Below are 18,578 nucleotides of genomic sequence, written 5' to 3' on the forward strand. Positions count from 1 at the left end.
CTATGCAGGAACACAACAACGCAAGTGTGAAAGAGCCCTTAGGTAAGGAGAGGAGGCCTTTTAAGCTTCAAGCTTCCGTGTTGTTTCCTGTCCTGGGGCGGGGACACCCTCCTGTTGAGTGCCGTTGGGGAGGCTATTGGAAAATCCAATTACCGGTAAGAGTAATTAACCCTTTCCTGCCCCTCATTCACTGACAGGTAGTCCCTCATCTACTTCATAGAGGCAGCATTTCTACTGCAGCTGAGACACATGACTACAGTATATAATGCACACTGGAGCTGCTGAAGAACCTCTTTTTTTCAAATCATAGAGAGTGGGCACCATATATCAGTCAGTCAGTAGAAGGAACTTCGCAGGACACTTCATACAGGCTGTCGTAAAACATCCATTTCTGCTGGTAATGAGGTCAGGCAGAACATGATTTGGCTGCAGCTTCCCGGCTCTGTCATTGGAATGCTTCCCTAGGGAGTGATTTTAGAGAGGAAGTCGCTAATTTAATTTATTTCAACATTTAAAGCAGATTTTTCATCGCAATATGGCTCCCTAGTTAAAGGGGATTTTTCTGGATTTTTTATTTTATTCTAAGTAATAGCGCCACCATTGCCTTGTCGCCTTCACTTAAATCCACATGTATGAACGATGACGAACTAATACCAATTCCCCTTTGTTTCCAGTCAGAATCTCGCTGGAAGAGATCGCTGTGCGAAAATAAAGGGATGTGAAAATATAACCGCCACTCAGTGTCACACAGCGTTGTCTTTCAAAGGGATCCATATCCTCCGCGCCTCTGTGTATGACGGCCGAAGAGAAGCAAAAAGCTCCAGCGCCATAAAGTTCATGCCACACGATGACAGTAAGTATCAAAATCATCATATAATACACTCGAAAAACCTAAAGGGGTTGTCTAACCTCAAACATTGGTGGCATGTCGCTAGGAAGACATCTATATGTAACGTAAGGATCACCCTCCAGCAGTACCATACGGTAAAATAGTTTTTTTGGGGCGTTTTCTGGCTGTGTGTATAGTGTCATACAGGACTTATTTATTACGCTTAGACAACCAGTTACCGTAGCTGAGACGGCGGCAGCCACGCCATCTGCGGACTCCGAAAGGACGTTCTGAACTTTTTAAGTTGTGTGGGGGCGGCACGCAGTTACAATACCTTTCCGTAATTGATTGAAACAATTGGCAAACTTTGAAAGTAATGCAGAATTCTCAGTGGAGAAGATTATGGCTGCAGTGTGTCCAAGCTGTGGAGGCCCATTGAGTTCAGTCTTCCATTAGTTTATGTTTCAAGGGGATAAAGTTAGCCTTACTGGGTATTCCCATCTCAGACAATGATCGTCAAATACATATACAGTCAGGAACAGAAGTATTTGAACACCCTGTGATTTTGCAAGTTCTCCCACTTAGAAATCATGGAGGGGTCTGAAAGTCACATTGTAGGTGCATTCCCAACTGTTGTCATTCCTACACCGTTCACCTGATTTGGATTTAAATCCCCTCAAATTAAAGCTGACGGTCTGCAGGTAAAGCACATCTTGCTCGTTTCATTTAAAATCCGTGGTGGTGTATAGAGCCAAAAATGTTAGAATTGTGTCAATGTCCCAATATTTATGGACCTGACTGTATGTCAAGAAAACACGTGTAAAAACAAATCAGACAAAGACAGCAAGCCATCGATAGTTTGTGTTCACTATTAATAATCCTTTTGTCCAAAATATTAGGTTATTCCTTAGATACATCGATGACGTGTTCATTATCTGGGCAGGTACAGAGACGCAATTTGGGGAATTCGTGGATTTCTTGAATACCTCTAATGACATGAATATGAGATTTACAAGCCAGATTCACCATAGGGAATTGAACTTTTTAGATGTCAATATAAGTGTAAAATATGGTGAGATTTGCACCAATTTTAGAAAACCTACCTCCATGAATTCCTTTCTGCAGTATGACAGTTTTCACTCGCCCTATGCCAAAAAGGCAGTCCCTTATGGGCAGTTTCTGTGTCTGAGGAGAATAGTCTCAGATGATAATGAATTCAAGGAGCAATGTATGCATCTAAAACTCTGTTTTCTGCAGAGGGGGCACCCGGAGGGAGTTATAGATGCAGAGCCCACCAGAGAGTCACTAGACTCAAGCAGAGAGACTGTAGTAGAAAAAAGAAAAAAATCTGACAGGATAATCAGGATAATGCACGGGCTACAGTTGCAAGAAAAAGTATGTGAACCCTTTGGAATGATATGGATTTCTGCACAAATTGGTCATACAATGTGATCTGATCTTCATCTAAGTCACAACAATAGACAATCACAGTCTGCTTAAACTAATAACACACAAAGAATCAAATGTTACCATGTTTTTATTGAACACACCATGTAAACATTCACAGTGCAGGTGGAAAAAGTATGTGAACCCTTGGATGTAATAACTGGTTGAACCTCCTTTGGCAGCAATAACTTCAACCAAACGTTTCCTGTAGTTGCAGATCAGACGTGCACAACGGTCAGGAGTAATTCTTGACCATTCCTCTTTACAGAACTGTTTCAGTTCAGCAATATTCTTGGGATGTCTGGTGTGAATCGCTTTCTTGAGGTCATGCCACAGCATCTCAATCGGGTTGAGGTCAGGACTCTGACTGGGCCACTCCAGAAGGCGTATTTTCTTCTGTTTAAGCCATTCTGTTGTTGATTTACTTCTATGCTTTGGGTCGTTGTCCTGTTGCAACACCCATCTTCTGTTGAGCTTCAGCTGGTGGACAGATGGCCTTAAGTTCTCCTGCAAAATGTATTGATAAACTTGGGAATTCATTTTTCCTTCGATGATAGCAATCCGTCGAGGCCCTGACGCAGCAAAGCAGCCCCAAACCATGATGCCCCCACCACCATACTTCACAGTTGGGATGAGGTTTTGATGTTGGTGTGCTGTGCCTCTTTCTCTCCACACATAGTGTTGTGTGTTTCTTCCAAACAACTCAACTTTGGTTTCATCTGTCCACAGAATATTTTGCCAGTACTGCTGTGGAACATCCAGGCGCTCTTGCGCAAACTGTAAACGTGCAGCAATGTTATTTTTGGACAGCAGTGGCTCCCTCTGTGGTATCCTCCCATGAAATCCATTCTTGTTTAGTGTTTTACGTATCGTAGATTCTCTAACAGGGATGTTAGCATATGCCAGAGACTTTTGTAAGTCTTTAGCTGACACTAGGATTCTTCTTCACCTCATTGAGCAGTCTGCGCTGTGCTCTTGCAGTCATCTTTACAGGACGGACACTCCTAGGGAGAGTAGCAGCAGTGCTGAACTTTCTCCATTTATAGACAATGTGTCTTACCATGGACTGATGAACAGCAAGGCTTTTGGAGATACTTTTATAACCCTTTCCAGCTTTATGCAAGTCAACAATTCTTAATCGTAGGTCTTTTGAGAGCTCTTTTGTGCGAGGCATCATTCACATCAGGCAATGCTTCTTGTTAAAAGCAAACCCAGAACTGGTGTGTGTTTTTTATAGGGCAGGGCAGCTGTAACCAACACCTCCAATCTCATCTCATTGATTGGACTCCAGTTGGCTGACACCTCACTCCAATTAGCTCTTGGAGATGTCATTAGTCTAGGGGTTCACATACTTTTTCCACCTGCACTGTGAATGTTTACATGGTGTGTTCAATAAAAACATGGTAACATTTAATTCTTTGAGTGTTATTAGTTTAAGCAGACTGTGTTTATTGTTGGTATAGTAAGGACCAGCACTCGCTTCAGTAATAATTTCAAATAGATTTAACGGTCACATACAAATGATAAGTGACGCGTGCGTTTCGGCTACTGTGAGGCAAGTCAATTACTGAAGCGAGTGCTGGTCCTTACTATACCATTATCTGTGGATCTTCCTCCCGGGACGCGCGCACCGCACCGCTGAAAGCAGAAGTGCCGCTTGTATCTTCTCTTGTGTTTATTGTTGTGACTTAGATGAAGATCAGATCACATTTTATGACCAATTTGTGCAGAAATCCATATCATTCCAAAGGGTTCACATACTTTTTCTTGCAACTGTATATTCATATTCACTCCGATGGCACCCCTGATCAAAAAGGCCATCTTTAACAACTGGAAAGTTTTATATTGGCAAAACCTTTAGACCCCTATATATCAGGTTTAGGGAACACAAAAAGTGACACAGGAGTAGGAGCCACTCGTCTGATTAAGCATGTACACGAGGAACATGGAGGTGACAAGCATGTCCTGAAGTGTGCAGGATTGGAGGTGGTTCATATGCCGGTAAGAGGAGGGGATAGAAAGCGCCTCCTCCTGCAGAGGGAAGCGGCTTAGATCACCAAAACCAATGACATGGTTCCGTTAGGACTCAACGATAAAAAAGACCTTGCTGTCTTTGTCAGATTTTTTTTTACGGGCGAGTTTTTTCTTGATATATGTATGTATGTATATGTATTTGACGATCAGAGTCACCTTTTTAATCACTTCATTAATAATTTACCTGTGGGTGGTCACGTGGCCGGGGAGGAGGGAGTGAGGTATATCTCACACCTACACCGGTTCATTGTAGGCTTGACAAAGCGCAAGGTGCGCGAAACGGCTGTAGCCTGACCTTTTGTGCAGTGCCAGTGTCCGACCTTTTTTATCTTCAATAAAGCTGCCAAAGTTTATTTAACGGTGAGTGCCGCTGCCTTTTCTTCTAACCCATAAGTTTCTATTTTGATTACGTGGAGCAGGGCACCACTGATTGTCACTATTTGTCTCGTGCGTTGAAGGGTCTATTAGACGCTATACACACCCAGCAGTGCCGGCTGCGTTTTTCTTGATGGACCTTGTGAGGTGGTAGTTGTGCCTGGTCTCTCAAGGTGTAGGTGTTTTAAGCATAGAAAATGGTCTAAATGTAAGACGGCAAGGAAGATGTCTTACTTTTAGAAGCAGCGGTGTATCCGCCGAAGTTATGTAGCGGCCGGCGCCTCCCTTCATAATTCTGGCGGATCCAGCGCAGGGCCTTCATAAAGAGGACCTTTCATCGGTCCAAACATTGTAAGATAACTGTCAGGCTGTGTAGAGCGGCGCCCAGGGAGCACTTACTGTTATTCCGGGGGCGCCGTTCCGTTCTCCCGCTATGTCCCCCGGTATTTTCGCTGATTTGGTTATACTGGGAGGAGCCTGCCCTGTTTCTCCTGGGCATCTCCTTCTCCCAGGCTGTAGTGCTGGCCAATCGCAGTGCAGAGCTCACAGCTTGGGAGGTTTTTTCTCCCAGGCTGTGAGGTCTGCGCTGTGACTGGATAGCGCTACAGGAGAAGGAGACGCCCAGGAGAAAAAGGGCAGGCTCCTCCCAGTATAACCAAATCAGCGAAAAAACCGGGGGACATAGTGGGAGAACGGAACGGCGCCCCGGAATAACCGTGAGTGCAGTGAGATCCCTGGGCGCCGCTCCACACAACCTGATAGTTATCTTACAATGTTTGGACCGATGAAAGGTCCTCTTTAAGACCATTGTCTAAAACGCTGGTCCTAATAAATGTGCCCCAGTCTGTTAACATCCTCCCACCCCAGCCCAAAATGTATTTGAATAAATTTGGCCATTCAATGAGGAATATTAAGGCGATTCTCTAGTCCTAAAGTCTAAAATGTCACTATCCATTACACATGTTTGTGTCATCAACACTAGTTCTTCGGGGAAAGGGGGGGGGGGGCGTGTTTTAGACTTTCCTGTAGCACCCAGATTGGGGAAGTGTGAGGAGGTGGCGGCCATCTTGAAATAAATCCATTTGGGAACCAGAACAGGGAGGGCACCAGGTATGTTGACTATATGTGTAGATAGGACCACGCCTATCTACAGAATGGGACCCCCCCCCCCCCCCCCCAATGCAAAAGAAAGCACACCGTGCATGCGTGCCGTTCTCTCCATTAACTTCTATGGGAGTTCCGCTTGCGCTACGTGGTCTCCTTCATTTTGGTGGGGGGCCTATTCTGGAGATAGGAATAGGTCCCTGAATTGGAACTTGCACCTTTCTGACTTTGATAGCATATCCTAGCGATATACCACCAATGTCTGAGATGAGACAACCCCTTTAAGGTTATTAAAGGGATTGTCGAGCAGCTTACATTTTTTTTAGAAACCGCTCAGAATGGTGTAAAATAATAAAAGAAAGTAATCTTCAACTTACCTTACCCCACCGGTCTCTCTACTGCTTGGTCTATTCTGTGAGGTTTTAAAAATAAATAAAAGTACCGTTTGAGTAAAGGAATCTGTGTAAATGGTTGATTTGTGATATATCTCTCTGACAGCTGTTATCGGGCCACCAAAAGACTTGATGATGCGTATTGTCAATAATGAATTGTTCGTTAATGTGAGTGCCCCCGAAGGGTTCAGAAATATAGATATAGATGGCCTCTGTGGCTGGCTGACTCACCTGGAATACTGGACCAATTCTACGCACAGTTCGGAGGTAAGTTGTAACTTTGTTAGATTGCAGAACTACTGTGCGCTCCTATCAGTCAGGCACATCTTCATCAGTCTTGTTGAAATAAGTACATTTCTTCATCTTTTCTGCATTTTCTGAAGTTTTTTTTTGGAGCCCCGTTCAAGCTGGGAGCGGCGGCTTCCTTTCTCACCTTGCAGGAGGGCCAGCTTGACTGTCTGTTTCTTACCTTGTACAAGCTGTACTGTAGAAGTGAGCACAATATCTTTTGCTCCACAAGGTTTGAGGAGAAAGAAGGTTGATTTATTTTGGCATGGTCGAATAAAGGTCGACAGCTTGCAGGACCTGTGTGGTCAGTAACGGGCACCGCGCTCTGGACACTGCCTTTTGTTTGACGTACCGTGAGTGATAAGGGAGCAGTGAGCAGTCTGTACATCAGCCACTTCCTCTTCCACGTGGCAGGGCGTAATAGGTGTCCTAAGACGGTGGGTCTGGGGACCTTCACAAGGACCCTGGCTGCAACTTGCAATTGCTTCGCCGGGGAGGGGACAACAGTAGCCGCTTCAGTCCGTCTAACCGCTCCACTTCTGCGCCCATCTATTGACCTTAAGGGTTAAAGGGGTTGTTCAGCAAAATAAAATTGTTTTTTAAAATTCTGAAGATCTCATACTTATGTGTAAAGTACCTTGGTAAAAACATTTCCAAACTAGATGCCAGTGGGGAGAATGACGTGACCCTAGAGGGAGGCCATATTGGTGCAACGCCAAACCCTAGGTAGAAAGCCAAACCTCTTTGGTCTCGTGAGCTCACGAGGTCTCAAAGGGAGGGGAGCAATTTCCTTTCAGAACTTTCAGTCTGCAAGCAAGTGATAGAAGGCTTGGACATTTGTAATCAAGGTACATTGCACACATGTATAATATCTTACTTTATTCCACTGGATAAACCATTGAAAGAACCAGGATCAGAGTTATCTCTGATCCCCCCCCCCATTGCAGCTGAGTGTCCGTTGTAGATCGCTGCCGACGCCCGCAGTGAACAGAGTGCGCTCAGGTTCTGTGCCTTCCTCAAACGCTTCCTTCTGACTGCTGCCGTACATGTATGGCGGATGTCGGCAAGGAGTTTAAAGGAAACTAAGGTATTTTTATTTATTTTTTCCAACCAGTGGACTTGACTATCTCATCCTTTGTTTTGTTTTATGCTTTTTCTATAATACAGTCCAATACTTCTGGAGGCCATCGGCTGCCATAGCAATCATTGGCACCCGCAGTCGCATTGCAGAGAGCAGGGTGTCGATGGAGTGACTGAGGGAGCCCTATCCAGTTTAAACCACCCTAAGGGGTTAAGTGGCTGGGATGGGAGTTATCGCCAATCCTGGCCATTACAATAAGAGCTCGGCTGTCAGTCACAGCTCCCATGGGTTTTGCATGGACTACTGCTGGGCCCCTGCGATCACTGGGCCCTGATGACATACATGTAGATCACATTTTAGGAAAGGGTTAAACAGATGAGAAGGAAAAAAACCACTTTGTCTGAACTGAACTTACAAGTCACTGACCAGAAATGTATGTCCGCTGAAGTTTTTCAACCATGGCAGAAATGAAAAAGTGACAACTGATTTTCTGAACCAGAAATGCACTCTGAGCAGTTGTCACCTCCCTTCCCCCACTGTTATCTATAGACCCTATAAAGCGTAAAATATGAATTTTAGATGTTAATCTGTAGAGCCCTGTCAGGGGCCCGTCAGGAATCATGTTGGGCATTTTTACCTGACCAGCGTCTTATGTGTTTTGCTGTGTTATAGGTAACGGTTAAAGAAGAGAAGCGGCCATTTTTTAAGATTGAGTCTCTGAAAGAGTCAGCCACTTACTGTGCAAAAGCAAAGATGAAGTGCGAAGACGGTGACAGGAGCAGCCTGTACAGCCAGGTTTACTGCATCACTACAGGTGCGTGAAGAGCCAAATGATAGATAAAAGGAATTACATACTCAGTGGTTTCCGTCGGGCAGTATTATACAGTATATATTATTACTTTCTATACACATTTTGCCCCCCACCCCCCCGCAGTCCTTGTCCTGTTCAGATGAAATAAATATGTTGTCTTCTCTTTTCTTCTAGATCCCAGGTCCTATATGGTTGAATGGATAATCGGATTCACCATTTTTGGAGTAGTCCTGCTTTCTGGTCTTCTCTACATCTGCTTCTGCCCCTTAAAGCGTTACATCAAGCATACCTTCTTCCCTTCCAGCAGACTGCCATCATGCATCGAGCAGGTAGGAGACGAGATCAGAAGGGCCACGTCCATCAGGTCTACGTCCCGGGACGCCACATGTACATACCTGGTGATAGTGGACTCCTGACATGCGGCTGGTTACAGGAGCGAGGGCTCGGATACACTGCCGCCGGCCGGGACAGGTTTCAGCTAAGAACATTCCACTATATTCTTAGTGTTATTTTGTTTTTTCAGGGTTTTGGCGAGTCGTCGGTGGATTCTACCAATCGTCCGTTTTTACTGCCTGAAGAAGAGACCACAGACCGCTGCTCCATTGTCCACAACTCCCATACTGAAGATTTGGTGCAGATTCCTTCTAAAAGCTCCTCTCAGGCCAGCAGCCAGGATTCTGGGAACTATTCAGATGAGGGTCAAAGCACAGGGGAGGCCGGAACGTGCACCCAGTGATCCTTGTGTATTGGGGAAGGTATAGCTATGGTCGGAGACTGGTGGTTCTCCTCCTACAGGCGATGATGGAGGAGGTTCATAGAAGGGCCAGTCCAGATCCGGTGGAGTGCTGCTCAGCTTCCCGCCACCCAGTTGCACAGCCCCCTCTTTCCATGGGCAGCGACTTGAATACAAACATGCCTTGACATGGAGGGGGGCGCAGTCTTTTTGATATTTTTCTTTGGTGCTTCAATAGGGGCTTCCAGACCATTTTAGACACAGATCACCATCTTGCAAGATGTCCGTCAAGTACCCAGGCACAGCACGGCAAATGGCCACAGATCAGTCATATCGATATTGTGCTGGTCAGGGTATGAAACTCTGACGTCATCGGTATTGAACAGTCGGACAACCCCTTTAACGTGGCCCCGGGCCATATATAGGGTCTCTCCACTTTTAGTGGTTAGGTTAGGTTCAGAATTCTGTGCTGTCGAAATACTGTACTGTACATTGTGGCACAGGTAAAGAGCTGCACAGAACATGTAATACCGCTCTGCTCTGTCGAGAGGCGCTAGGAGACAACTGACGCACTTTAGTCGTGCAGGCGTTGCAGAATGTCCGTGCTGTTCGGCTAGATCTTCCATCCAACCACACGTGTTGCAGATTGGTGTTGGCTTAAACCTTGTTCCATCTTAGACATTGCTGGAGTGTCACTATCATATGGCATCAGTGTCAGATAGGTTCGGGTCCCAACTCCGGGACCTGCACCTATCACCAGAATGGGACCCCCGAAGTGAGCGGAGAACAGCTCTGCCGTCAGCTGGCTTAGCTATTTCCTGCAGTCCCATAGAAGTGAATGGAGCTGTGTGCACTCTCCATTGATTTTTATGGGACTTTTCTGAAAATTGCAGAGCACGCTCATTCTGCTTTTTTTGGAACTCCGATAGAAATGAATGGAGAGCACAGTGCGCATATGAGTTGCACTCTACTTTCTGGGTCCCCTTCTGGAGATAGGTGCAGGTCCCACCTCTAAGATCCGTGCCTATCTGACTTTGAGGGCTTATCCTAGCGACATGCCTGCAAGGTCTCAGATAACACAATCCCTTTAACCTAAAGCCATTGTAACTGCAGTCACCACTAGTGGGAGCATAGGAGCTACCGCATCCCGTATATTATTGGGGTCTATGTATGTACAGTATGCATTGAGCTCCCTCCAGTGGCGGTTGTAGGTAACAGCATGTTCTCTTTTAAATGTATGTGTATGCAGTTCTAACAAAAAAAAAAAACTGTTCTCCAATCCTATGAAGGCATATTACTGAGCACAGAATAAAACAAACAAAAAAAAAAAAAAAATTGAGGTTTAAGGACGGGCATTCCCTTTAAATAGTCAATCTCTGTACTACACTGTTTTGGTGTACATTTTAAGACTCTTTATAAGAGTGTTTGTTTTTTATGCATTTTCCTTTACTGATATCACATGCTTTTAATACGCCAAAGAGTTACACAGGCCGGGGGTCTGACCCCGACCACCACGTGCCTAAAATGAAGGAGGCAAAGTGCTCTCTGTAAAGTGTCATGACCCCTTCAGCTTTTTGCTGCACTTTAATGGGTTTGTGTTGCTATTGTTCACAGAGCACTAGATCGGGAGTTGATATACCATACTTGTTAATGGTTGGAGACCCCTTTTTCTCACCCATCTCATTGGGGGACACAGGCATTGACCATGGGTATAGCTGTTGCCGCTAGGAGGCGGACACTAAGCACAAAGTGTAAGCTCCTCCCTCTTCAGCTATACCCTTCCTGCAGGGACCAAGCTAATCAGTTTTAGCTTAGTGTCTGTAGGAGGCAGACCTTCCTGCATTGCAGGTCTGCTGATTTACTAACTTTGTCTCTTTTTTTCTAGCGGGAAGCTTCAGGCAGTCCGGGTAAAAACTGCCTGCACTCCCACCCAGGAGACGGGAGACCAGGGGGTCACCCAAACCCCCTGTTTGTTACTGCTCTCTAGAAGAAAAGGAGGATCAGAGGTCCCTGTAAAAACCTCTGTTTCCCGCCAGCAAGCGCATCACCACGGCCTCTCCAGTGAAAGTCCCCTCCGTTTCTGGTGTAGCGTCCCTCACCAAGTGGCCGCGTGGTGATCCGGCTGGAGTTAGGGGGGCAAAAGACGTCGGACAGGTGAGTAGGAGCAGTGCTCCCCTCCCTCCAGTAACCCCCTCAGTACCACCTCCAGTACCCCGGCCAGTATTCCCTCCTCCCCACGTGTGGACTTGGGCAGCAATCTCCGTTAAGGGTTAACATACCGGGGACACTGCTGCAGCAAGGGGGTGGCTGCTTTCTTTGTACACGGCGCGCGTCTGCTGCGGCTTCCCGGGCTGACAGCGTCCTCTGGAGCGCACCGGGAGAGGAGGGGGCGGGGTTTACTCCCCTGGGCGCCGCTTCCGGGTCGGCGCATCGGTTCTGGGGCAGCCGGGGCCGTTGTTTATGGAGGCCCTGGCTTCTGTGCAGCCTATTTATGCAGGGTCCCCCCATGGCTTATTGTCCCTGGCCAATATGTGAGACGGCCCGTGGATGCCGGGGGGGGGGGGTGACCTGAGAGCGAGTGGCCTGAGAGGATGGACGGGCATTAGAGCCGACAGCGCGGGGCTTCTGTCCGCCCCGCCCCCACGTCAGTGGCAGAGCAGTGGGAGAGTGGACTCCTCCCACTTCTGGGTTTTTAAAGCTCCTGGCGGGAAATGAGGGTCTGACTGGCGTTTGGAGGGACACAGGCTGGGTAAGTGTTGTTTGTCCCTTCTTGCAGGGCCTAACCTTCCTATTTGCCTCATTGGGGTGACAGGGGTGTCATTATGTCTGAACCCAGGCCCCAGGTCCCGAAGCAGGCGGTCCCTTTGGTGCGTCATTTTGCCTGCGCAAAATTTCCATTCCCTCAGTCAGACTCCCACTGCTTTGCGTGTGCTGCGCCGCTGCCCAACCTACGTAAGAACCGGAATGGGCGCGTTCCCTGTCTAGGGTGGTGCAGGATGTCTCCAATACCAACAAAGCTATTGTGGATATATTGGGGCGTTTGTCGGCAGAAGACTGGAGACCAGGGGGTCGCCCAAACCCCCTGCTCGTTCCCGCTTTCCGGAAGAAAATAAGGACCAGAGGTTCCCATAAAAACCTCTGTCTTCTGCCAGCAATCGCATCACCACAGCCGCCCCAGCGAAAGTCCCCTCTATTTCGGTGTAGCGTCCCTCACCAAGGGGCCACACACCGAAGGTGGTGATCCGGCTGGAGCCAAGGGGGCAGAAGACTTCTGTCACGACCATGGTCATGGTCGTGACTCCTAAACCGCATGCTGTTGCCTGCGGTCTCGTGTGGTTGTTTCGACCACAGGTGAGGGCCGCTTGTACGTTGCCTCACTTGTGGTTGCCGTTGGCAACATGTTCTTATTGTGTACTTGGCAGCATAGCAGCCTGAGCTGTTGCTTGGCAGCTTGCTGCAATCTGCATGCGGTTTCACCTGGCAACCTGTCTTTGTAGGTGTGCCTTTTTTTATAGGTTTGGTGTGCACGAGGTTTGTGTGTTTGCACTGACACTTCCCTTCACTTGTGTCTTGGCCTTCTGGCTGACTCCCAGGACACGGTTGCCACGCATGTCGTTGCCTGCGGTAACAGCTGCAGTGTAATTGTGTGCGTATTCCCTTTTAAGTTGCGGTCTTCCCTTCCCGGGTGTGAGAAGGGTTAATTCCCTTCCTAGACTGTGAGCACTGGGTGTGTCTGTGTGGGTGTGGCTACTTGGGCCTATATAGCCTCTGCTGAGAGCAGTAGTCAGAGGGGTACTTCAGCCATGGTCTGCTGGAGTCATCCTCCTACCTTATACCATCCGCCAGTGAGGGCCACCCTTGTGGTCATAGCAAATGTTATGTGATGTTTAGTCGATGTTGTTTTCCTTCTGTTATTTAATGCAGCTATGGATCTGGGTTCCTGTCTGTATGAGTGTTGGCTGTGTCCTTTTAAGTATGGTGTGGACGTCAGCGTGTCAGCACAGGGATCCAGTCAGCAAGGCTGTGGCAGGTAGGTGGAACTAGTGCAGTTCACCTGCCATATCCATAGGTCTGTTTTTGTATCCCTTTCCTTTGCAGCTTGGCCAGTGAGACTCCTGTTCCTCCGTGTCTAGGAGGAACGGGCTGTCTACCCAGCTCAGGGATCGGCGGAGGGTCAGTAGGGATCCGAGGTTCCTGAGCATGAGCCCTCCTACCTTCAAGGTCGGCTCATGCAGCTAGGAGTCAGGGTCAGATTAGGGAAGCTCTAGGAGGTGACCTGCTCCCTATTTCTGTCATCCTGGCCGAGCAGCCACTAACATCTTCCGGGCATCGCACGGCTGAGGATTTCCTCCATCCTCAGCCGTGACAACTTTGGGGCAGTCCTCTGACCGGTCCGACTCTGGGGCTCATGCCCATCGCGACCGCCCCACAAAATGGGCCAGAACTTCTTCCCTTAAAAGGGGTTCTGTGTGTCCTCGGCCTCTCCTCCTGATAGAGAGTCTCACTCTGACATGTGCTCAGCTGAAGAGGCATGTTCTGAGGAGAGACGGTCAGATGAGGATGTTGTCTCACCGGAGGGTCAGTCGCCCAAACTATCCTCCATGGTGGACAATTTAATTACGGCACTTATTGAGACGTTGCAGGTTGAGGATCCAGCTCCGTCATCTGCCTGCGCAGGTGTTTCCTTTAGGAAGTCCCGTTATTCGCACGTGTTTCCCTAGCCACCAGGAGTTTGATTCCTTTCTCTCCAAGGAATGGAATTTCCCTGATAAGCATTTCATGTTTCCAAAACGCTTGAACATCCCTTTCCAGAGGATTTGACTAAGAAATGGTCGGCTACGCCTATAGTGGACCCGCCAGTTTCCCGCTTGGCTAAACATACTACCTTGCCAATGGCGGATGGGGCTTCTTTTTCTGATATCAAAAATAAGAAGCTGGAAGCGTTTGCAAAATCTTCATTTGAAGCAGTGGGCACAGCGCTGCAGTCAGTGTTTGCCTCTACATGGGGGCTATGGGAGAGTGGGCAAGTAATTTACGTCAGAGTCTCGACTCGGGAGTCCCCTCGGGGGAACTTGCTGATGTGGCCCTGCAGCTCTTTCATGCCAGTGCATATATTTGTGAAGCATCTTTGGACGCGGCCAGGTTTATGGCTCGCTCGTCAGCCCTGTTGGTGGCTATTCGCTGTACCCTATGGCTCTCCTGCTGGGCGGCAGATATTGCTTCAAAAGGGGACCCTGACGGCCCTCCCCTTTACCGGCAGCAGAATTTTTGGTAAGCACCTGGATGAGATCATTTCGGACGCTACAGATCTTAAGAGCACCCTTTTACCACAGAACCGGTGGCGGTCTAATAAGTCAAAAAAGCAGAAGCCTTTTTTTCGTCCCTTTCAGAGTTTTTCCGGCCCCAAGGTAGCGTCTGATAAGTCGGCCGCAGGCCAGAAGCGCAAGCCTTCCTTTAAGCCGCGGCCTTCCTGGCATTTTCTTCAACAGGGCTCCAAGTCCTTTAACCCTTAGAGTTCATGTGTTCATGGCTTCATGTGTTTCAGCATGTTTGACTGGCTCACGTCTCAGTTGCATGGGTCAGGGAGGTCATTGCAGAGGGCTACAAGCTAGACTTCAAGTCCTCCGCTCCGTCCCGTTTTTTTCGGTCGTCTCCTCCTAGTCTTCCCTGCAGCCGCAGATTCTTTTTTTTCTGGCAATTCACACGCTGCTGCAGCAAGGTGTGATTGTTCTGTTTCCTGCGCAAGACCGTTTTCAGGGGTTTTACTCCAATCTCTTTGTGGTTCCCAAAAAGGGGATGGTCCGTCCCGTTCTGGACCTCAAGGCGTGTAGCCGTTTCCTTTGCATCCGCAGATTTCGGATGGAGTCACTGAGGTCGGTCATTGCGTCCATGGAACCAGGGGAAGTACCTGTCCTCGATAGACATCAAAGACGCTTATCTTCACGTGCCCATATGTGTCAGTCATCAGAGGTTTCTCTGGTTTTCAGTGGGTCCATTTTAGGCCAAGGTGTTCTTGCCTCCAGAATAACTATCCGCTCTTCGTCTGCAGATTCTTCTTTATACTCAATTCCATACCAGAACGCTTCAGCGAGCCATTCTGTGCAGCTGGGCTCACTCCCCAGCCTCCTTGGATCGGCCAATGCGTCTCCTTGCCCCAGTGCGCCGGGCCTTCAGATGGTGGATGTTCTCTTTGCGACATTGGGTCGACCATCTCAGGGGTTGTCCGGTGCGGGTGCAGTCCGACAACTCCACGGCGGTGGCATACATCAATCACCAGGGCGGCACCCGGAGCCCGACGCGTATGGAGGAGACGGTACTGATTTTCAGCTGGGCGGAGAAACATGTTCCGGCACTATCGGCAGTTCACATTCCAGGCGTAGACAACTGGATCGCGGACTTTCTCACCCGGGAGTGTCTCAATCCCGGCGAATGGGCTCCTCACCCGCAGGTCTTTCGGGACATCTGCGAGAGGTGGGGTCAGCCTGATGTGGATCTCATGGCCTCACAGTTCAACAACAAGGTCGAGGACTTCGGTGCATGGTCCCGGGAACCCCAGGGCCCTGGCATGAGATGCACTGGTGATGCCATTGAGTCGGTTCACGTTTCCTTACGTGTTCCCGCCTCTTTCGCTTATTCCGCGGCTTTTCAGGAAGATCAGGTCCGAGGGACTGCCCATCATTCTCGTGGCCCCAGATTGGCCGCAAAGGGTGTGGCACGCATCCCTAGTCGCACTTCTCGCCGACGAACCTTGGTGTCTTCCTCTTCATAAGGACTTGCTGTCGCAGGGGCCGATCTTCCACCCAAATTTAGGGTCGCTAGTTTTGACGGCATGGCTGTGGAAGCCGCCGTACTGAAGGCTCAGAGTTTTTCGTTTGCAGTGGTCCAGACTATGATTCATGCCAGGAAGCCGTCGTCTTCCAAAATCTACCACCAGACTTGGAAGTCCTAGTTTAGTTGGTGCGAGCGGAGACAGCTGTCTCCCATTCGTTTTTCTTTGCGACGACTTTTGGTTGTCCTGCAGTCGGCTCTCTCCATTCTTTTTCAGCGAAATTTTGCTTCGGTTTCGGAGGTTCGGACTTTTCTGCAGGGGGTGGCACATGCTTCTGTTCTCCATTGGATCCTTGGGATCTAAATCTAGTGCTCAACGCTCTCCAATCTTCTCCGTTTGAGCCTTTGCAGCAGGTGTCGCTGCGCTTCCTGTCTTAATAGGTGGCTTTTTTGTTTGCAATTACTTCTATCCGTAGAGTGTCGGAACTCGCGGCTTTGTCATGTCGGTCGCCTTTCCTGGTCCTCCATCAGGATAAGGTGGTCCTTCACCCTGTGCAGTCCTTCTTGACGAAGGTGGTGTCGACATTCCATCTAAAGGAGATTATTCTTCCTTCATTTTGTCCGGACCCGTCTCTTCCTTGAACAGTCGTTCCATACTCTGGATCTGGTGCGTGCAGTGCGTATCTATCTGTCCCAGATGGCATCTTTCAGGTGGACTGATTCCCTGTTCGTGATTCCAGAGGGGCCGAGACGAGGGCTGGCAGCATCAAAGACTTCCATTTCCAGATGGATTTGTTTGGCTTTTGTGGAAGCGTACCGCGTTAAGGACCGGGTCCCCGCCCTTCCGGTTGACTGCTCATTCGGCTCGAGCAGTGGGACCTCTTGGGCGGTGCATCAGGGGGCTTCGGCCCTTCAGGTGTGCAAGGCGGCGACCTGGTCGTCTTTGCATACTTTTTCCAAGTTTTACAGAGTGCACAGCTTTGCATCTTCTGACGCTTCTTTGGGGCGTAGTGTTTTGCAAACAGCGGTTCTCTGATTGGCAGGGGGGTTGAAGTTAAGCCCACCCTCAGGGACTGCTCTGGAACGTCCCATGGTCAAGGCCTGTGTCCCCCAATGAGACGGATGAGAAAACTAGATTTTTGTACTCGCCGTAAAATCTGTTTCTCTTCCATTCATTGGGGGACACAGCTCCCACTCATTCTTTTGTTTATGGGCCTTTTCGGGCCTGTGTGGTGCTGGGTTTGCACATAATGTGATTTTCTTATGTCCAGCTTCTCCTACTGCTTTTGCACTAAACTGATTAGCTTGGTCCATACAGGAAGGGTATGGCTAAAGGGGAGGAGCTTATACTTTGTGTGCTCAGTGTCGCCTCCTAGCGGCAACAGCTATACCCATGGTCAAAGCCTGTCCCCCCCAATGAACGGAAGGGAAACAGATTTTACAATGAGTACAAAAATCTAGTTTTTTTTTATCATTTTTTATTAACAATTTTTCAATATACAGAAATAAAAAAAAGACCCCATCAGAGGATAAATAAGTAGGTACATACATTTTGATAATACAATCAAATGATACAGAAAACTACCCTTGCAACTGTATTACTTATAGACTAAGACTTTATATATGTTATGTACATAGGTTTTGTATTTATATGTGGAATTATACAATGTATAACCATATTATTTGTACAGTATGGCAGCATTATGTATGTGACCTGAATAATACTGTAGGTTATGTGTACATATGGCAGCATTATCTGTGTGCACTCTATGGTGACACTGTGTGATGCTTTGCGTATTTGCACCACCACATGCAAAGAAAATGCAATTTTTTTATACTTTTGTCAATCTATATATATATATATATATATAAAGAAGGATATATGTATGTGTGTGAGTTTATGTATGTATGTTCCGCGATCACTCAAAAACGCAACCATCGATTTCAACAAAACTTGGTATACACATCCCTTGCTACCTGGAATGAAATCTTGTGGGGGTCTCAGCTCTCTAGGACGTACCGTTCCTGAGAGATTCCCCAAAAATTACCTGCATTAGCCAATAGAAGCCTGCAAGTCTTTCTCTTCATATCCCAACTGCCATACACACGGTCACATGTCCCTTATCAGCCAATAGAAGCTCGCAGGCCCTTAGTCTCCACATACATACAGTTTTACTCCAGGTTTCCATAACAACCCAGCCATTTTTCTTCACTGGTGTAGGTCAGCTTTAGGCTAGGGCTACACGACGACATGTGTCGCGCGACAATAAGTCTCACAACACATAGGGCACAAGTACACTGCTAGATGTGTAGCTCGACATTGGTGCAACATCAATGGATGGATTTTTGTGCAACTGTTCTGTCGCAAGTCATAACATGTCGCAGTGCGACACCATAGCCTATCATAAACATTGTTGAGACAAAATGTCGCGTGACACATGTCATCGTGTAGCCCTAGCATTAAAGGGGCAGGGCGCTGTGGAGGTCACTGTTAAAGGGGCGAGCACTGTGGAGGTCACTGTTAAAGAGGCGTTCACTGTGGATGTTACTGTTAAGGGGGCAGGCTGCTGTGGAGGTCACTGTTAAGGCAGCGGGGTACTGTGGAGGTCACTGTTAAGGGGGCGGGCCCCTGTGGAGGTCACTGTTAAGGGAGTGGGGTGCTGTGAAACTCACTGTTAAAGGGGCAGGCTGCTGTGGAGGTCAAAGTTAAGGGGAGG

The 18,578-nt window shown here is 48.1% G+C and overlaps 1 protein-coding gene across 1 annotated transcript in view; it reads left to right on the forward strand.

The window, feature by feature from the left end:
- Positions 1-11,654, forward strand: part of LOC120994524 (interferon alpha/beta receptor 1-like) — a 43,672-nt gene extending 32,018 nt beyond the window's left edge. Inside the window, exons 5-9 of the mRNA XM_040423162.1 lie at positions 675-853; positions 6,287-6,447; positions 8,222-8,363; positions 8,535-8,689; positions 8,884-11,654. Of these exons, the coding sequence (XP_040279096.1) occupies positions 675-853; positions 6,287-6,447; positions 8,222-8,363; positions 8,535-8,689; positions 8,884-9,096 (850 nt within the window). The 3' untranslated portion in view covers positions 9,097-11,654. The remainder of the gene's footprint in view (positions 1-674; positions 854-6,286; positions 6,448-8,221; positions 8,364-8,534; positions 8,690-8,883) is intronic.
- The last annotated feature ends 6,924 nt before the right edge of the window (positions 11,655-18,578 follow it).

Source organism: Bufo bufo, chromosome 3 (genome assembly GCF_905171765.1).
Source record: "Bufo bufo chromosome 3, aBufBuf1.1, whole genome shotgun sequence".
In the NCBI taxonomy this organism is placed as follows: Eukaryota; Metazoa; Chordata; class Amphibia; order Anura; family Bufonidae; genus Bufo; species Bufo bufo.